This window comes from Cricetulus griseus, chromosome 3, assembly GCF_003668045.3.
Source record: "Cricetulus griseus strain 17A/GY chromosome 3, alternate assembly CriGri-PICRH-1.0, whole genome shotgun sequence".
Classification (NCBI taxonomy): Eukaryota; Metazoa; Chordata; class Mammalia; order Rodentia; family Cricetidae; genus Cricetulus; species Cricetulus griseus.
In genome coordinates, this window is record NC_048596.1 from 238,466,570 (window position 1) to 238,483,827 (window position 17,258).

Below are 17,258 nucleotides of genomic sequence, written 5' to 3' on the forward strand. Positions count from 1 at the left end.
CCATTGAGAATTCATTGTGGTTTTAATTTGCCGCACTATACATGACCTTAACAAAGGTTTTTTGGTTAAGTATAATTCAAAAGTAAAAGTAAGGAAGTCATTCTTAATTCCCTTGAGATGATGCTTCACTCGTAAAATAAAAATTCTTACACTCTCTTTTAAATAAATCATTCTTAATTCTTAAATTCTATATTTAAGAAAACAGTTACTGCCTTAGCACTAATGTATACATATATTACGCGGAATTTTAACTTAGCTGTCGTGGTTACCTATGTGTCCTATCTGTCTTGAGGCCTAGTTAATGGTCCATGTTTCAGAATCAGTACATTCTAGAAGTGTTCTGTTAATGTTTTTGTACTCTGCTACCTAGTAGATAATGCTCACTCATATGCTTTATGTTGGAGCCTCCCACCCAGTTGATCATAAACACTGGGAAAAGAGACCTTGTAACTTGTTACTGTTTTCCTTGTAATCTCTCCGAGGACTGCAATCATAGTAAGAGATTCACCAATGAAAGATAATTCAATGAAGCTATTGTTGAACCATCAATTTAGTGGTCAATCTGTAAAAGATGTAAAAGTTTGTTATGTAGTCATAACGTAACTACAGTTCCCCTTCAGATGGGACTGGGAATGGATCTGTCAGTTAGGGCTCACACAATTTAATGGATATTGAGCAGAGGTAAGGTAAGGGTAATGGGTATTGACCAAATAATAGGAAAGACCTCCAGGATGAAGAGAGAAGGGATTCGGTAAAGATTGCAGCTGCAAAAGAGGGCTGTCCATCAGCAGTCAGAGCCTTGGTGGAGGAATGGGACGCTAGACTAGACTGAGCAGGGAAATGGAGAAATAAATACCCTGACTTCTTACCCCTGCTTCCAACTCCTACTAACACATCCCACATCCCTTTTGTGGAAACTCAATGGGAGAAAGCCACCTGATGCAGACCTTAAAGACCAGCTGCCATGTGTATGCTCTGGGTATACGTATAGAAGAAGCCAATGCAGAACCACCCAACTACCAGCTACCTCAGGTCATCAAAGGCTTCTAGGTCCGAGACAATCGAAACACTTACCTTGATTAGAAGAAACAAAGTGTCAGACTGCAAACTTCTGACTGTGTCTAGCATATTAGCTGTAGATATTTTCACTATTTGTTTTCTCTGCTGTATAGAAAACAAATATTCAGTACAATTTGGGTTTATTAAAACTATCTTATGGAGAGGTCATCAATATGGCTCAATGGGTAAAGTCACTTCCCATAAGCCTAATGAGTTGAATCCCTAGATCCCACATGCTGGAGGGAAAGGACAGACTCCCACAAGTTGTCTGTCAACCTCCATACATGTGTCACGCATGGCACACATACCTAATTAAAAATAAGTCTAATTAAAAAGTTTAAAACTATACTTTCATTGAATAATTAGGTGACTGAAATAAGAATAAACCTTCTTTGGTCCCTTTTAGGCTACTGCTTGAATATGAACAGTATCTATTGCTTTATAAAGAACAAAGTGAAACACAAAATGTATGTATAAGCCACAGTTTAGACACCTTGAGTTTGGAACACTGGTAGCGAAGCCGGTTTAGTCCATTATCATGGCGGAGGGCATGGCTACACACAGGCAGACATGGTGCTAGAAAAGTAGCTGAGAGTTTGCCTCTGGTACATTGCAGATATCTCTTGCAGTATGAGAGCAAACTGGTAATCTGCATGAACCTTGCTTAGTGTTTTTATCATGGGTGGTGCAAAGTGATTGCATACTATGATTTTAGAAAACCAGTAGGACAGATGAACTGGCAGGAGCAAATTTGATTATAAAAGGGTATTTAATTCTAACCAAGAAGTCCAGCCATTCCTGCAATGGCTTTTTGTTGTTTGTGTTTGTTAGTGGCAGCATATCATAGTACACTATGAAAATACTATAAAAGTCTCCCTCCCTCTCTCCCGTCCTCCCTCAAGTTCATGACAGTTTATAAAATATATTCATTTATATGTAATTTTGTGGCTGCTTGTGTATTTCTTTATATAGAGTTCACCCCTCCTCTAGCCAGTATCTTGACAGATTTCCTTCGAACTTCAATGACTGCTAAGTTTAAAGAGTTTAACCTTCTTGCACAGATGCGTGTTCCATTACAGACATAATGACAGACAAATGATCTAGCTTCCAGGAATTTGGAAGTGATTCTGTTAGGCAATGTCAGAAGCAGCTTTAGCAAAAGACTGATTTATATACAGTTACATATACAGTCATTGGCTGTTTGAGCCATTGTAGTTCAAGGATAGATAGGTGGTTCCTTAGTTACTGCTTTTGTCAACACTGCAGATGAGTCCTATAACCCAGCTTACTAGGGCATCTCAGTCAGTGTTCAATTGCTATGAAGAAACACCATAACCACAGCAATTCTTTAAAAGAAAACATTTAATTGGGGCTTGCTTACAGTTTCAAGATTTAGTCCATTATCATGGCGGACGGCATGGCTACACACAGGCAGACACGGTGCTAGAGAAATAGCTGAGAGTTCTGCCTCTGGATATTCTAGCCGCAGGAAGAGACCCTGTGCCGAGCTTAGGCCCTTGAAACCTCGAAGTCCTCCCTCAGTGGCACTTCCTCCAACAAGGCCACACCTCCCAACCCTTCCCAGGTAGTGCCACTAACCAAGCATTCAAATATGAGCCTATGGGGGTCCTTCTTATTCAAACCATCACATAGAGTCTGATGTGGAAATCCACCTTAGAGACATGGAGAGGATGGAATGTGGACCTGCACGAAGCCCCTGCAATGCTTGGAAGCTAAATTGTCATCTGGGCATTGTTATTGGCCATTTTCAAAAATCATCGGCATCAGGTGTGCACGTGTGGCTTCTAGCTGTCACAGCAGCAGGGAGGAAGCTGCTGGTGTCCCTGTGTGTCCATCTCATGGGTCAGGAGACTGGTGTGAGTAGGAGGAGTTGTAGCCCACACTCAGGGCCCTGCATTTCATTAGTGAGTTCATAACCTTAGCCACCTCATGTCATGTGGTTCTCTAACTTTATTAATGGAGTCCTGGGAAATCCAAGGAGATTCTTCAGGGAAGAGGACAAACAGGAATCTTATTCAAGTTGATGCTGTGGAGACTATAAATAGATGGTAATAGCAGCTGTAATCATCATTGCCAAAATTGCAATTGGCCTTGATACCTTCAGTAGTGGTATGGAGAAGTAAACTGTGACTCATCTTATTAGTAGAGTATTGCATGGTGCTGACAAGAAATGAGTTTTAAAAGACAAACAGGATTATGCCACTTCCAAGAAGATGGATGGAATGGAAAATTATGTTCAAACAAGCTAGACTCAGAAAAACAAATACGTATTTTCTGTCATGTGGAATCTGATGTCTTTTTTTTTTTTTTTTTAAGAAATTGAACTATTTGGGGTGGTGTACATGAGGAGATAGGATAAGAGGATAATGGCAAAAGAATAGCATCAAAGTTCATTTATATACATGTGTAAACATCATAATGAAATCCATTACTGCACAGAGTGAACACACTACAGGGAGGAAAGAAGGTTTTCATCAGAGGAAGGACATTTAAGGAAACAAATGCCTATCACTACGTGAAAAAAGCCAAGTGAAAGGCTGTGCTCTTAGAGAATATTGAAAATGGCAATAATCTACCTGTGTGTAGTTTGGGATATCAGAAGACTACTGCAGGTTGGTTTTTCTGTGAATGTGAATTTGCTCTGAGAGAGAAAGCCAGCCTCCCTCCCTCCCTCCCTCCCTCCCTCCCTCCCTCCTCCCTCCTCCCTCCCTCCCTGCCTCCCTCTTTCCCTCCCTGCCTGCCTGCCTGCCTGCCTGCCCCCCAGTTTGACCAGGGTGACCTCGAACTCAGAGATCCAACACTTCAGGAGTGCTTGGATTAAAGGATTAAAAGTGTGCACCACCATATCTAGCTATATATGTCTTTACAAACAAAAGCTCCCAGCATTTCAAGATTTGAAATTATGTAGCTTTCTCCATATGTGCCAATCCTGATATGTGTGCTTGTATATATGTTGTATGATATGATTTTATATATGCAGATGTATAGAAGCCCTTGTATATTATGGGTAAGCCTGTGTAGCAGGCAGTCATGGGACTTAGATTAACCACAAATTAGATCACCTCCCAACCCCCAACAGCAAAGCACAATGAGGTTGGAGACCTCTAGATTATACAGCTCCCAGCCACTGCACTGCCTTTCCTCTGCCTTCCCTCTGCTGACTGTCTGATGCCTGTCTTCAGGAGTCCTGATGAGCCCCCTTTGAATCACCATTGTGAAACACATTCCTGTTCATGCAGGAGAAGTGGATGGCTTAGACTTACCAGATGGCTTGTTTCCTGAGGGCAGTTAATAAGCAGTGTGCTTATTTTGCACTCTTCTCTGAAGCCTGTCCCAGTCACCTTGTTTGTAAACAGTGATCCCGCATCTCTCAGTACATCTGTCTGGAAGGGACCCATTTGGCAGCTGGTTAAAGTCTACCAGCTTTAGCTCCAAATCTGGGCATAATATCCTTTCCACTCTTACTTCTCACTAGTACCTCCGTGGCCTTGAGACCAGCAGCTTTGTCAGGGATGAAGTGGTAGGTCTAGAGTCCTTCTGGAAAGCTCCTGGAGTTCTTCAGTCTTCCTGTGGCAAAGGCTCAGAAAGGCCGTAGAGTTCCTGTTCACCCCTTCACAGGGTACAGTGAAGACAATAACCTTAGTGCCTCCACTTCCTTGCCTTACCCTGGGTTGAGTGGCCACTCCAGCCCTTCTTCTGTGGTTTCCATGTATTTCTAAATATGCGTTTGTCTTCACAGGCATGATTCTCCTAAGTGGAATTGGGCCTGATGAGGACAGATTATTAGAAACAGAATGGGTTCTAGTCTTTGTCAAAATTCAAAACAAAACAAAAGAACAACAAAATGACCCACCAAGATGGGTGACATGTTCCACCAATTTGTATTTCAAATTGTTCAATCTGCTGGAGATTACCACGGTGTTTCCAAGAGGTGTCTACTGTTTGTGTGTCTGCTGGTATCCCAGCAAAAAACAAAATAAAACAAAACCATTGAAAGTTTTATGGGTTTTGGGTTTTTTGCTTGTTTTGCTTTTTGTTGTTGTTTTGGGTTTTGGTTTTTTGAGACATGGTTTCTCTGTGTAACAGTCCTGGCTATTCTAGAACTTGCTTTGTAGACCAGGCTGGCCTCAAACTCACTGAGATCCGCTTGCTTCTGTCCCCCAAGTGTTGGGATTATTTTTGAGTCAAATTGAAAGGATTTATCATTCTTTCTGGTAGAAATGAATGTGAGCTTCCTGTGTACTCTGTAACATGTCTGAATGAGCTTGGTTTAACCAGCAACTGAAGGCCACATGGAGGTTAGAGGATGGATTTTCCAAAGACATGAAGCAAACGCTACTTGTAGTAGAGAGCTGAGGTAGAATGACAGCTTCTGCCAGATTGTTTATTTTTATCAGGTTTCGGAATAATGGCCTTTAAGTTTTCAAATCCCCACATAAACACATAGTGTGCAAAGCATACAGTGTCAGTCCGTGTATGCATGTTATATTCAAACTTATTTATGTATAATTTTACACATTACTAGATGCTAAGAATGTTCCATTCTCAGGAACTGCCTGTTAGAGACTTCTTACACTTTGTGTGTAAATTTAAGAAACTGAGTTTGATTGTACTTCACCAGAACAAGCATCTGAGTAACAAATACAAACGAGAAAATCCCTGCATTCTCAGGGCCTTATTTCATCGTATTTTCTAGGAAGAGAATATTGGATCTTTGCAAGACATGCCCAATACACTTGCTGGAGCCGTCTCCATTATGATCCTATTCTGACAGGATGACCGGGCCAGGGGTCCAGTGGCAGTGCCTCTGCTTCTCCAGGGGGAAATGGCATTTTACTTTCTTTCATTTCACTCCTAAACATGTGCTCTCAGGGCTCTGTCTCTATCAGAGCCTGTTCTTCTGATTGTGGCCTGTGCAAATGGCGCAAGCCAGAAGTAAACAAGTTTAACCACCACAGCTAGTTTCCTGAATCATCCACAGGAGAAACAATTTATTAAGGAAGGAGCATGGTGGCACGGGGCCCTCCAGACTTACCATTTAAGACATGGCTGTCCCTGAGGTTGACAGGAGTGGCTGGATGTCTGTGTGTGGTGAGGAGGAAGTTTCAGACAGGGCTCTCTGAGATCAAATACATAGGAAGCACTGTACAGTTTGCACTTCCAGAAACCAAACCCTTTCCATTAGCTCATTGCTTACCAAGACCTGAGCTTGATGAAACCCTGATTCTTTTTTAGGTTTCTAAGCCCAGAGATGCTCATTTGTTGGTTCCTTACTAAATGTAATTAATAAGGATCCAGACGAAAAACGAGCAGTAGCAGAATTCTTGGCACTGCCTCTTGGAAAAAGAGAAGTTGCTTTTACATAGTGGAAGGCAGGTTTCCTTACCTGCAAGCCCTCTGGAAGCATGTGCCCAGGTATGGAGAAGCATGTGCCCAGGTATGGAGACTGTCATCTCTTACAACTTGCCTTTGGTCTTCTGTCTCATGGGCAGCTTTGCCATCTAGAGGCTCAAGCCAGATAAATTCTGTTGTGTTTAATAAGGAAGCACTACCAGGTAAGAAGTAAGTTTCAAGGGGTGCCGTTAATATTTGAGTCAATTGGACAACAGAGTCATAGTTCATTGCACCGAGGATCAAACACAGGGTCCTGTACATGGTGAATAGATATTCTATCGCTGAGCTAAAACCTTATCCACTTTCTAAGCCAGAGTCTCTTAGGCTGGCCTTGAACTAATAACTATACTATATGCTTTGAACTTATGAGCCTTCTGCCTCTGCCTCCTGAGTTCTGGTATTACAGTTATCTCCTACCATACCCGCCTTTTCTTTTTCTATTTTAACCTATCTTCAGAGTGCTGTGAAATAGCTCAGAAGTCAGTTTTCTTTCTCAGATAATTTCTTAGTATTCTGCTTCCTGGATTACACCATACTAATATAAAGGTAAGAATGCTAAAAATTGGTTTATACCTGACAGATTTTTTTTCCAAGGCATGTTTCTTCACAGAATGTGAAGAACATATATATGTTTTTTTCACGTATGGGGATGCTTATCTCACGTATATGTCTCTTCTCCTCTGCTTCCAGGCCTTCTGCCTTATCTAGTAGCCCGACATATCCAGACCTGCCCTTCATTAGGATCTCTCCACACCGTAACCCCACTGCAGCTTCAGAGTCCCCCTTCAGCCCCCCACATCCCTACATCAACCCATATATGGACTACATCCGCTCCTTGCACAGCAGCCCATCCCTCTCCATGATCTCAGCTGCCCGAGGCCTGAGCCCTACAGATGGTAAGTCTCAGATAATTCTCCATAGCTCACCTGGCCCTGGGATATGGTAAGGTTTTTCCACGTGACAGACAGGGAGGACAAACTTAAAGACTGAGTTCCCACTTACAACACTGCTTCCTTGGGTGGGAGCGTCTTTTTTTTTTTTTCATGTAAGGATAGCAATTTGCAGAGAAATTAAGTAACTTGGAACTCAAAGCAAGGTCTTAGTGACTCCTCGACTTGCTGCTATGCCCTTCTCTTCTGCACTCCACACATGATTAGACAAGCCCTGCAGGTATCCCATGCTTTTGTGAATTCTCTGAGTGCTTTGCCTATCTTCTGATGAATGCTCTTGTATTCTGTATGATGAAGAGACACGTTTATATAGATGTGTCTCTGAGAATTGAGCATGGCAAGCTCTACTGTGTGTACATATCATCAGGGGATCCTGATAAAACTGATAGAGATGGGGGCAGGAGCATCTTTGTCTTTATAAAAACTTCTATGTGGTGCAGATGCTGTTAGTCCATGGTGGGCCACCCTGTAAGTATAAAGAGCTGGGCAGGGGTGTCATTATGTGTACCTTCAGTCCTTGAGCATGCCAAGTAAAACTGAACAGTGGGCAAAGAAAAAGAGTTAGACTTTATTCCTGTAATCCCTAATGCTCATTTTAGGCTTAAAATGTATGTTCCATTCTCTGGTAAAACTTTCCCATATTTTTGTAAAATTGGAGCTAGTTATTCATACCTCCCTGTCAAATAATAATCTATTCCTTAAGACTTGGGGAAAATACTCACTATATCTTCCATGTATGTATGATCCTTTGCCTACAACTGCTCAGCTCTGTATTAAGACCCAGAATTGCATAAGCCTTACTGATTGCTAGTGGGGGCTATGCATGCTTCACTACAGAATGTAAGTCACCGCTGGCAATTGCAGAGTACAGAGATACCATGCAGTTATATTTCACTGACCTCTTTGCTGTGACTTCCTTGCCCCTAATTCTAACATGGGAACTATTTTCTGAGGCTGTTAGTGCACAGTGGCAACGTACATGAAGTTTCTGAGGAATTGTCAATTCTCATGTATTTGTAGGAACAGTTACCACCCCATGTGCCTTCTTTAAGAATTCACTGCAGTGGCTACTTTTTTTAGGTACCCAATGGGTTTATTTTCTCATTTGAGTAATATTTACTTTTTTTAAACCTGGGAAAGGTAAGACATGATTAATGTTTTGCTTGGAACTTGATCTTGTGATAAAGGAATGGGAGGTGGTAGAAATAACCACGAGGAGAACAGATGAAGAGGCTGAGGAAGAAGCTGAGCTGCAGCTGGATTGTAGAAATTTGATTGGCTGAGGACATGGTAACTTGTGGTTACTTTATGGAAATCATGCTCATTGTCTGCATTTAATGAGTGTGAATAAAATATCTGTTGATTGATTTGTGGGTCTGCCTTCCCTTTCCTGCCTCTCAGTACTCCAATAAGTAACTGTCTTAGTTACTTTTCTATTGAAATGAAGAGGCTCCATGACCAAGGCGATTTACAAAAGAATTCATTGAGGCTTACAGTTCCGTAGGGATAGATCTATGACCATCATGGCATCAGGCAGCCAGGCATGACAGTGGCGCAGTAGCTGAGCGTTTTCCTTATCCACAAGTAGGAGGCAGAGACAGAGCCAGCAATGGTGTGAACTTTTAAAACCTCAAAGCCCATCCCAGTGACACGTCTCCTCCAATAAGGCCATACCTCCTAACCCTTCCCAAACAGTACCAGTAACTAGCAGCCAAGTATTCAAACATGTATGCTTTTGGTGAGTCATTCTCACTCAAAGCACCATAATACCCAACTAAATAATTTCACTAATATTTTCCTTGTGTAGTCTAATACTTTAAAGATACCCGTTTTTGCTACGTATCATGAATAAAAAGTACTGCGTATGTATACACATTCAGAATACATGTTGCTAGGATTCTTCTGCCTGTAGCTAGTCATTGAAAACTTTTACTTTACTTCTGGCTCCCAGATGCCTCATGGAATTAATTTTAATTCAGATTTCTGAAATTTTGGAGGCCACCCTCAGAACTGCTACAATATCTTGCTGCTTTTGCATGTAAATTGGCAGGTGGAAACCAATTATTATCCTACTCATGTAAGGCTGACTCTTGCCAGTAAATTGTTCCAGATTGATAGGTACATTTTCTTTTTGATTTTATAGTGGGGAGAAAAAGGAAAAAGAGAGCTTTTAAATCCTGGAACATGAAATTGCAGCTTATCATTCAGTTGTGTGTCATTAGTGCTGTGCTGCCCGTTTTTCTTTCTTGGAAACTCTGACTTCTCATGTTAGCGAATGTTAACTTAGACACTCCTGTCAGGAGCCTAGGGAAGTATTTTAAGTATGTCTGGAAAGATATCACAGTTGTCTGAGTTGTCTACTGTTGTAAGAAGTATGAACAAGCAGCAATTGTCTATAGGCAACTATTTTCTTTGCAAAGGGAGACAGTCAGTCATGACCATCTACATACAGCCATCATTTTGGTACCAACACTGGGACAAGTTTGTGTATGTTAGACTCCCCGTAAATTTCATTGTGTAGTTGACATCATTGCTTTCTTAGTATATACATGTCTGCTCTGTGATCCCAAAATGACAAAATTGCCTGAATGACATATTTCTCAGAATGTGTCCCATCTTAAAAAGATACATGACTATATATACGTATATATAATTTTTAATCATGTTAATTTCTTTAAACAAAGAACCAAACTTTTCTAATGTATTTTACTAATTTTTTATTCCTCTGTTTTTGCTTTCAAATAAAGACAAATACCAGTGAACTCATACTTAGAAAGCTTTATTGCACAGAGCCATAAAAGAGATGTGTTTGTAGGATAAATGGCAAGTAGACTTGGGATGCTTCAAAAAAAAAAAGTGACTGCTTGTCCTTTTGGTAACTGTCACCATCCTCCTTCCTCTTGTAGCCCCCCATGCTGGAGTCAGCCCTGCAGAATACTATCACCAGATGGCCCTGCTGACAGGCCAGCGAAGCCCTTACGCCGACATCCTTCCCTCAGCTGCCACTGCTGGTGCAGGGGCCATCCACATGGAGTACCTTCATGCCATGGATAGTAAGTGACAAGGCTGGTTGATGGAGTCCTGGGAGAGAAACAAATGCTAACTAGGAAATGGAGAGAAGTCTACAAAGTTTAGGTGATGATTACATTTTCAATTCCATAGATGAAACCACCAGCCTTAAGATGACCTCTTGCCTCCTGGTAAACTAAAATATGTACGAATTGTAATTGGTGGTAGCTATCCTAGGAATATAACTGATCAACAAATTATCCTACTCTGTTTCTTGTTATATAAAAATAAAGGAACAGATTTGCTACCTGGATGGACTTTGCATGGCCACTCTATAGTATCATGGATTTTACTCTTTAGAAATTAAGCATTTAAATAAAAAATTAAGAAACTGTAAGACATTTTTATTTTCATTCACATATCCTTACATTTAAAACTGCGTTTCATGAAGACTCTTTGCAGCTGCTAAGAACATGGAAGGTTCATAATAGTTACACAAAGGGGGAGAAAATCCAGAAACATTTCCAAATTCTAGTACACGGCAATGAAGGAAACAAAGATCATGTGATGTGCGTGTCACTTGAGGGATGCCTAGAGGCACATTAGGATTCCTTTGGTTCACAATGGGCCTATAATGGCTTTTTAAAGTACCTCAGAGCTCTCATCTCTGACAAGGACCAGTTCAGTGCATATCTTTTTGCAAGGTCTTGAAGAGTGAAACTAAAGCCAGACACAGGGAAGTATGGTTTTTTCCAGCAATGACGTTTAACCCTTGTGTTTCCAGCTAGAATCTTATCTGGAGTCATCCTGGTCAGGAGTGTGCTTTTGTGAATCTAAGCCTCAGATTTTGGAAAGAAAGAGGATGATTGGTCCACACAGGAATAAAATTGGACATTCTGATTCTGCTAATCACCCAGGACCACCTTGGTGCACCCCAGAGGAGTGTGGCCTGGTACCGGTCTCTATTGGGCAGCTTGTTACCACACACAAAGTAAAAGAACTGTGTTGCACGCTCTGTGGGGTTTTGTTGTTAGGCTCAGTAGCATAAAGAGCTTAAGTTTCAGATTCATCATAACCACATTTCAATTAGCGATTGTTGAGGGGGGAACAGTTCACCGTTATTATGCAAATTACTTATTTAAAAATCTGCAAATAAAGAATTAAAATAGCAGAGACTCCTTGGAAGGTCGGCCTGTGTTACTTTCCCTATTTGATAAGAATATGTTTAGTCAGGCAGCGGCAGGTTTTTTATCTAAATAAAGGATGAAGCTACCCTTTTACTTTGTAAAAACTAATTAAAGGAATTTTAATTTGCCAGAGTATATGGTAAATTGACTGTCATTAAGTAGGAATTTAGATGTCCTATCATTCATCACATGAAAAGAAAGCTCCTCTTTCTTTGTCAGAAATTTTTATTAGAATGGAGAAACAAAAACAATTAACAGAAACTAGGTTGGAACTCCCTGTGCTGGAGCAGCAAGAAGGCTCTGTGACTGGGCTTCTAGCTCAGTGGTAAAGTGTTTGCACAGCACACATAAGGCTTTGAGTTCAGTTCCTACCTCTGCAAAATATAAATAGGGCTCATGGCAGAAGCATATGGTGTGACTTGTGAGGGATGACATGGAAGCTAGAGTATTTAGTGTAACACGTTAGACTAAGCAGGTATTTTCAAAGCTTTAATAATTCTAGAGATGGAGGGACCTGGAACCTGTAATTCCTATAGGGAACATCCTAGGGATGAGGGGAGAGGGCAAGAACCATTGAAGTCCATGCTATACATAGGAGCAGAAAGTGAATTAAACCAGTGCTATTCTCAGAGAGAAACAGTGAGGACCTATTCCAGCCAAGCTTTTTGTGACCTGAAGTCTGATGAAAATATTTTGCCAGGCCTCTGGACCCTGACTTTGAAAGATGTATGGTAGATATAAGGCCTCCTATGCTTCATGGTATCAGATCACATTATCTTCTTCATCACTGCTAGTTAGTGAGGGCTGCGTTTAGAAGGCTGGATTCAATCCCTAGCATCCCCACCAAAATCAGAGATTGTGGCAAGGATGAAGAAGAATGGCTAGCTTGTCTTGATTCTTCTAACTCTGAGTCCTACAGAAAATAGTTTTTGTTAAGGGTTATGTGAAAGTGGACAATAAATCTGGTCTGTCATTCAAATTGTCTGGGCATGACATTAAAACCTTATATGATGAAATTAGTGTAGTGCAGTGAGTAAATGCAAAAATAGTTATGTTTAAAGCAGAGGGCATAGTGAAAATTAGATGTTCCTTAGATACTAGAACCACATTCAGAACTGGGATTACTATACTTACATGCCTTAATTCAGCTGGTAATGAAGCTGTTCTAAATGACTGAACCCATTTTAAATGTGACTGAAAGAAAAAAATTGAGAGGACACCGTGGTGGAAGGGTGTCACATATGGATGTTACTACCACTTGTGTCTCTCTGTGAGATTAACTGTCATCTATTCTGTTTCATTAAATTACCCCAGAGCATGATGGATTGTTATCCTGCATGTGGCCTATCTCTGAGGTCTGTTGTGAGATACAAATGTTTAATTCCAGTACTTGGGAGGCAGGGTTAGGCAGGAAGGTTGTCAGTTCAAGGCCAGTGGGACCATACTCACACACACACACAAACACACACAAACATGCACACATATTCGGGGGGGGGGGCAGGGGAGAGACAGACTATTTCATCTCTGTTAAGGAAAATATTCCCATTGAATTTCCTGGCAATCAATTGTCTTGTCACTTTTTCTCTAAAGATTTGCCTACTACTTTAATTTCCAAGCAAGGCCAAATTGGCATGTCCCTGAAAGGAGTCATACCTATGCTATGAAACACAAAATCTTCTTTTTATATTTAAAGTTATTTGTACTTGATTTGCTTCTTATCTGGCAGGATTACCTCTCACTCTCTCATTAAGTTTTAATTTTATGACTCTGACTTGTAAATTGATCTTCCAAAAGCAAGCCTAGACCAGTGGTCAGCATTCTCTACTCTGCCCTGACTCAGATCTTGACATCTAACAAATTTGAATGCAAATTTAATCATATTTAATTGTAACTCCTCAGTTAGAAACCACTGTGTTAAGTGGTCATATGTTTAAATTGAGTTGCTAACTTCCAGATTAAGAGGCCATCAGAGGGCATCTCTTGAAGTCTAAAAACTGTTAGTTCTTTAATGGTGAAGGAAAGGTCCATTTCAATATCCTTAGGGATATCAAGCCTTGCTAACATGTATGCACAACTTTTGCCCCCTCCCACCTTGGAAAGTTTATAGAGCACCATGATCAACAACATGGAATATACATGCTTAGATGGAAAGGCTTTTAGGAGAGGAATCCCCCATTTTGGCATCATTGAGTCCAAGGTTCTATATGGTGGGGCTTCTCTGTGCACTAGAGGGATCTGACAATATTCTGGCCTCTTCTACTAGATGTCCATAGCATGCCCTGAACTATAACAACCAGATGTTACAGGGTACAAAAATCACCCCGAATTGAGTACCCCTGGTTAGGGCAATGCTTTGTACATTGTTTTAGTGATGCTATAAGTTTTCTGGGAAGTATTTAGTTGTTGGAGTCACGGAGAGGCAGGCATAACTATACCAAATTCCTTATTTTAGCATGCTTTAATTCAGTTCTTGTCATTCACCTCATTGCCTTAAAATGGCGTGTGTTAGAGTGGAGAGGGCATTGTGTTGCAACTGTGGGAACCTCTGTCTTTGTCGCTTGTGGTGAATTAATGATGGGAATATCTAAGCAGCTGTCAGATTCATAAATCATTAGAAATGAGAAGGATAACACATAAAAGTCTCTCCCTTTTGTTGAGCAATTTATCATTTTGCCTGCACATTAATAAACAGCTCTCCTCTGAGGTAAGCCCCTGGAAGATAAATATTTTGCCCTAATTTCCTCAATTGTAGCCAGTAGATCACAAGGGGGAGGAGAGATACTTGTCACCACAAGTTGCCAACTTCTATCCTTCTCCTTTTGCACTGAGAAGCGGTAGTCAATAACATATAGATTCTGGCTGTAGGTAATCAAGTTCTGTTTTGTTTTTTTAACAGGTGCCAGATTTCCTAGCCCCAGACTGTCAGCTAGGCCCAGCCGAAAACGCACACTGTCCATATCACCCCTGTCAGATCATAGCTTCGACCTTCAGACCATGATAAGAACATCTCCTAACTCCCTGGTCACAATTCTCAATAATTCCCGCAGCAGCTCTTCAGCGAGTGGTTCCTATGGGCACTTATCGGCAAGTGCAATCAGGTACGTATTTTCCTGAATCCATTATGTGTCTTTATAGCAAAATGTTAGTGCTCAAATGAGCCAGTAAGCCCTTTGCAGAACAAGTGGTCTGAGAGGAAGAAAGAGCCACCAGGCTGCTGTATCTGTACTAGGATTCAGGTTCAATACCACAACAGTGAGCCAAAATTAATTTGTTTGTAGGCATTAATCAGTAGTTCTTATATGGCAGTTACTCAGTTACAATGCAGTCTATTTCTTAGAGTCAGAGTTTCAGATCGTTTTATCCAGGTCTTCTGTTGCAAATAGTTCTATAGAATAAAAACCACCTCTGCCTGGCTACCCAGCCTGTGTACAAAAGAGGAACAAAACCAGACAAACTTACCTTACAACTCTCAACAGAAAGGGGCTCATTGAAAATGAGAGCTCAAACCAATGCTTTTAGTTCAACAGAAAACAAATGTAGATGATTTGGGGGCACCTGCTGGGCCAGTCACTGGTGAGCTAATAAGAATTAATTACACATTTCCGGCTTACTTTTAAAGATTAAAAACTGACTGTCTTTTCTGTACAGCGAACTAATTTTAACATGCCCTTACATGAATGTAAGGAATATAAAAATGATTATTATAAAAATACTTCTATTGCTAATGATCAGATTTGAACTGTTATCACTGAATACAAAAGGAACACAAAGAAGCCATGCTACAGATTTGTGAGATATTCACTCTCCTTTTGTCTGCTAATCACATTGTTTGAACTGTGCTAGTTATAAATAATAATAGAGGGAAAATTAAACAGTATTCTAATAGTTAATTAAATAATACTGGTTATAATCATTAGCTCTTATTTCCCCTACAGTTTTCACCATGGTTTAAGCATTCACTTAGTAGTAATCTTTGAATTATAGTTTGCAGACTGTGGATGATTCCTTGCTTTGAGAGTACATACCAGTGAAGCTGGCATGATGACAGGGCCCTTGGGAAGGGAAGACAGGCATCAGGAATTCAAGGCCAGTTTCTTCTACATAGTGACTTAACTGTTTTGGGCTACTTGACATCCTATGAAAAACAAACAAAAACCTCAAGAAAACACAATAAATAAATGGAACATACAACCTAATGACTTTTTTTCACGAGCCTTCCTTTTCAATAAGAATGTATTTTATTTATTTTATATGAATGGGCAAGAGCTCTAGATCTTAATTGAGCTTTTCATGGTAACTTTAAAATACATATAAACAATAGTACTTGCTCCATATTTATTAAGAATAACTAATTCTATTGTTCCATTAGAACACTCTCCAGTGCAGTTTGATTCCTTTCTGGTTCATTTATCATATCAGCGATTCTCATTGGCAGGCAAGTTAGCTTTATTATTATAGGTCATGATTCTGGTTTTCTGCTATTCTTTTAAAAAAGTGGAAAGATGGGGTGAAGCAAACACCTGTTATGAGACTATAGTCAGTACATAGTATGGGATCTGGGGTGTCTCAAGGTCAGCCAATGTAATCAGCAGATAGAGTTGGGTCTCTGGTGTCTCAGGGTCAGCCAGTATAGTCACATCTGCCTGTAGTAAAATCTCAGCTTTGTCCCTAGTCTGCATATTTAACAGCTTCATGTACGACATCCAGTGTGTTTTACTAAAGGCAGTGTGGATTCACAGTGGGACAAAAGTTCTTTCCCATTGGGTAAAAAAAAAAAAAAAAAAAAAAGTCCTGAATGGTACTTCTTAATGACACAATCAGTGATGTTTCAGCCTGTTGCTCTCCAACCAGAGGCAAGTTATTCCTGTTCTCCTAGCTTATGTTCCTCCTTGGTCATCTGCTACCATAAATTATATCTTAATTTGTAGTTATGTGACTTGACTCAAACATCCAAATAGAACTGTAGCATACTGTGATATTTGTACAAATGGCTTTCGAATGGTCACCTTATGGCTTTTGTGGGGAGGTGATGGTACTGGATATTGAACTCAGGACCTTGGGTATGCTAGGTAGGTGCTCTACTACAAAGCTACACCTCTAGCCCCAGAATTACCTTGTGAACAATTCTTTCTTCTCTGAATTATCCCCACTTGCTTACTTAACTCTTTACAGTATCTTAGGAAAAAGCTTAGAATATGCCACATAAATGCCACAGTAATGTCATTTGTTCTTACCTATCGTCTTCTTGACATCTTACAGTTGCTCAGAGAAGCAGGTACAGAACTTCAGAGATCATTGGTATTCGAACTTAATCATTACATTAAGAGTGGAAGAAGAGATTAACCTTAAAGACCAGTGAGATGTCAGAAGATCCTGTGAAAGTCAGGGGACCCAGGACCATCACATACTCATTTTCTTCATTGCCTTTGAGTATTTTCATTCATGTCCTCTCTCCCAGGGAGTATCTTAATCTTTGACATACATCATGGTATGTGAAGATAATATGTCCCTTCTTTTCCATAGAAGCTAATACAGTATGTGATGAGCTGCCATGTACTGTTATAATGTAGTAATTATTCTAATGGACAGTATCATCTCCACTTGCCAGAGAAACTTTGGTGAATTGTTTTCCCTAGGC

At 40.4% G+C, this 17,258-nt stretch overlaps 1 protein-coding gene across 3 annotated transcripts in view; it reads left to right on the top strand.

The window, feature by feature from the left end:
* Gli3 (GLI family zinc finger 3) overlaps window positions 1-17,258 on the top strand; it is a 266,280-nt gene that overhangs the window by 173,402 nt on the left and 75,620 nt on the right. For all 3 annotated transcript variants that reach the window (XM_027409397.2, XM_027409398.2, XM_027409399.2), the window contains exons 5-7: window positions 7,165-7,370; window positions 10,331-10,477; window positions 14,517-14,718. In XM_027409397.2, coding sequence (XP_027265198.1) covers window positions 7,165-7,370; window positions 10,331-10,477; window positions 14,517-14,718 — 555 coding nt within the window. The remainder of the gene's footprint in view (window positions 1-7,164; window positions 7,371-10,330; window positions 10,478-14,516; window positions 14,719-17,258) is intronic.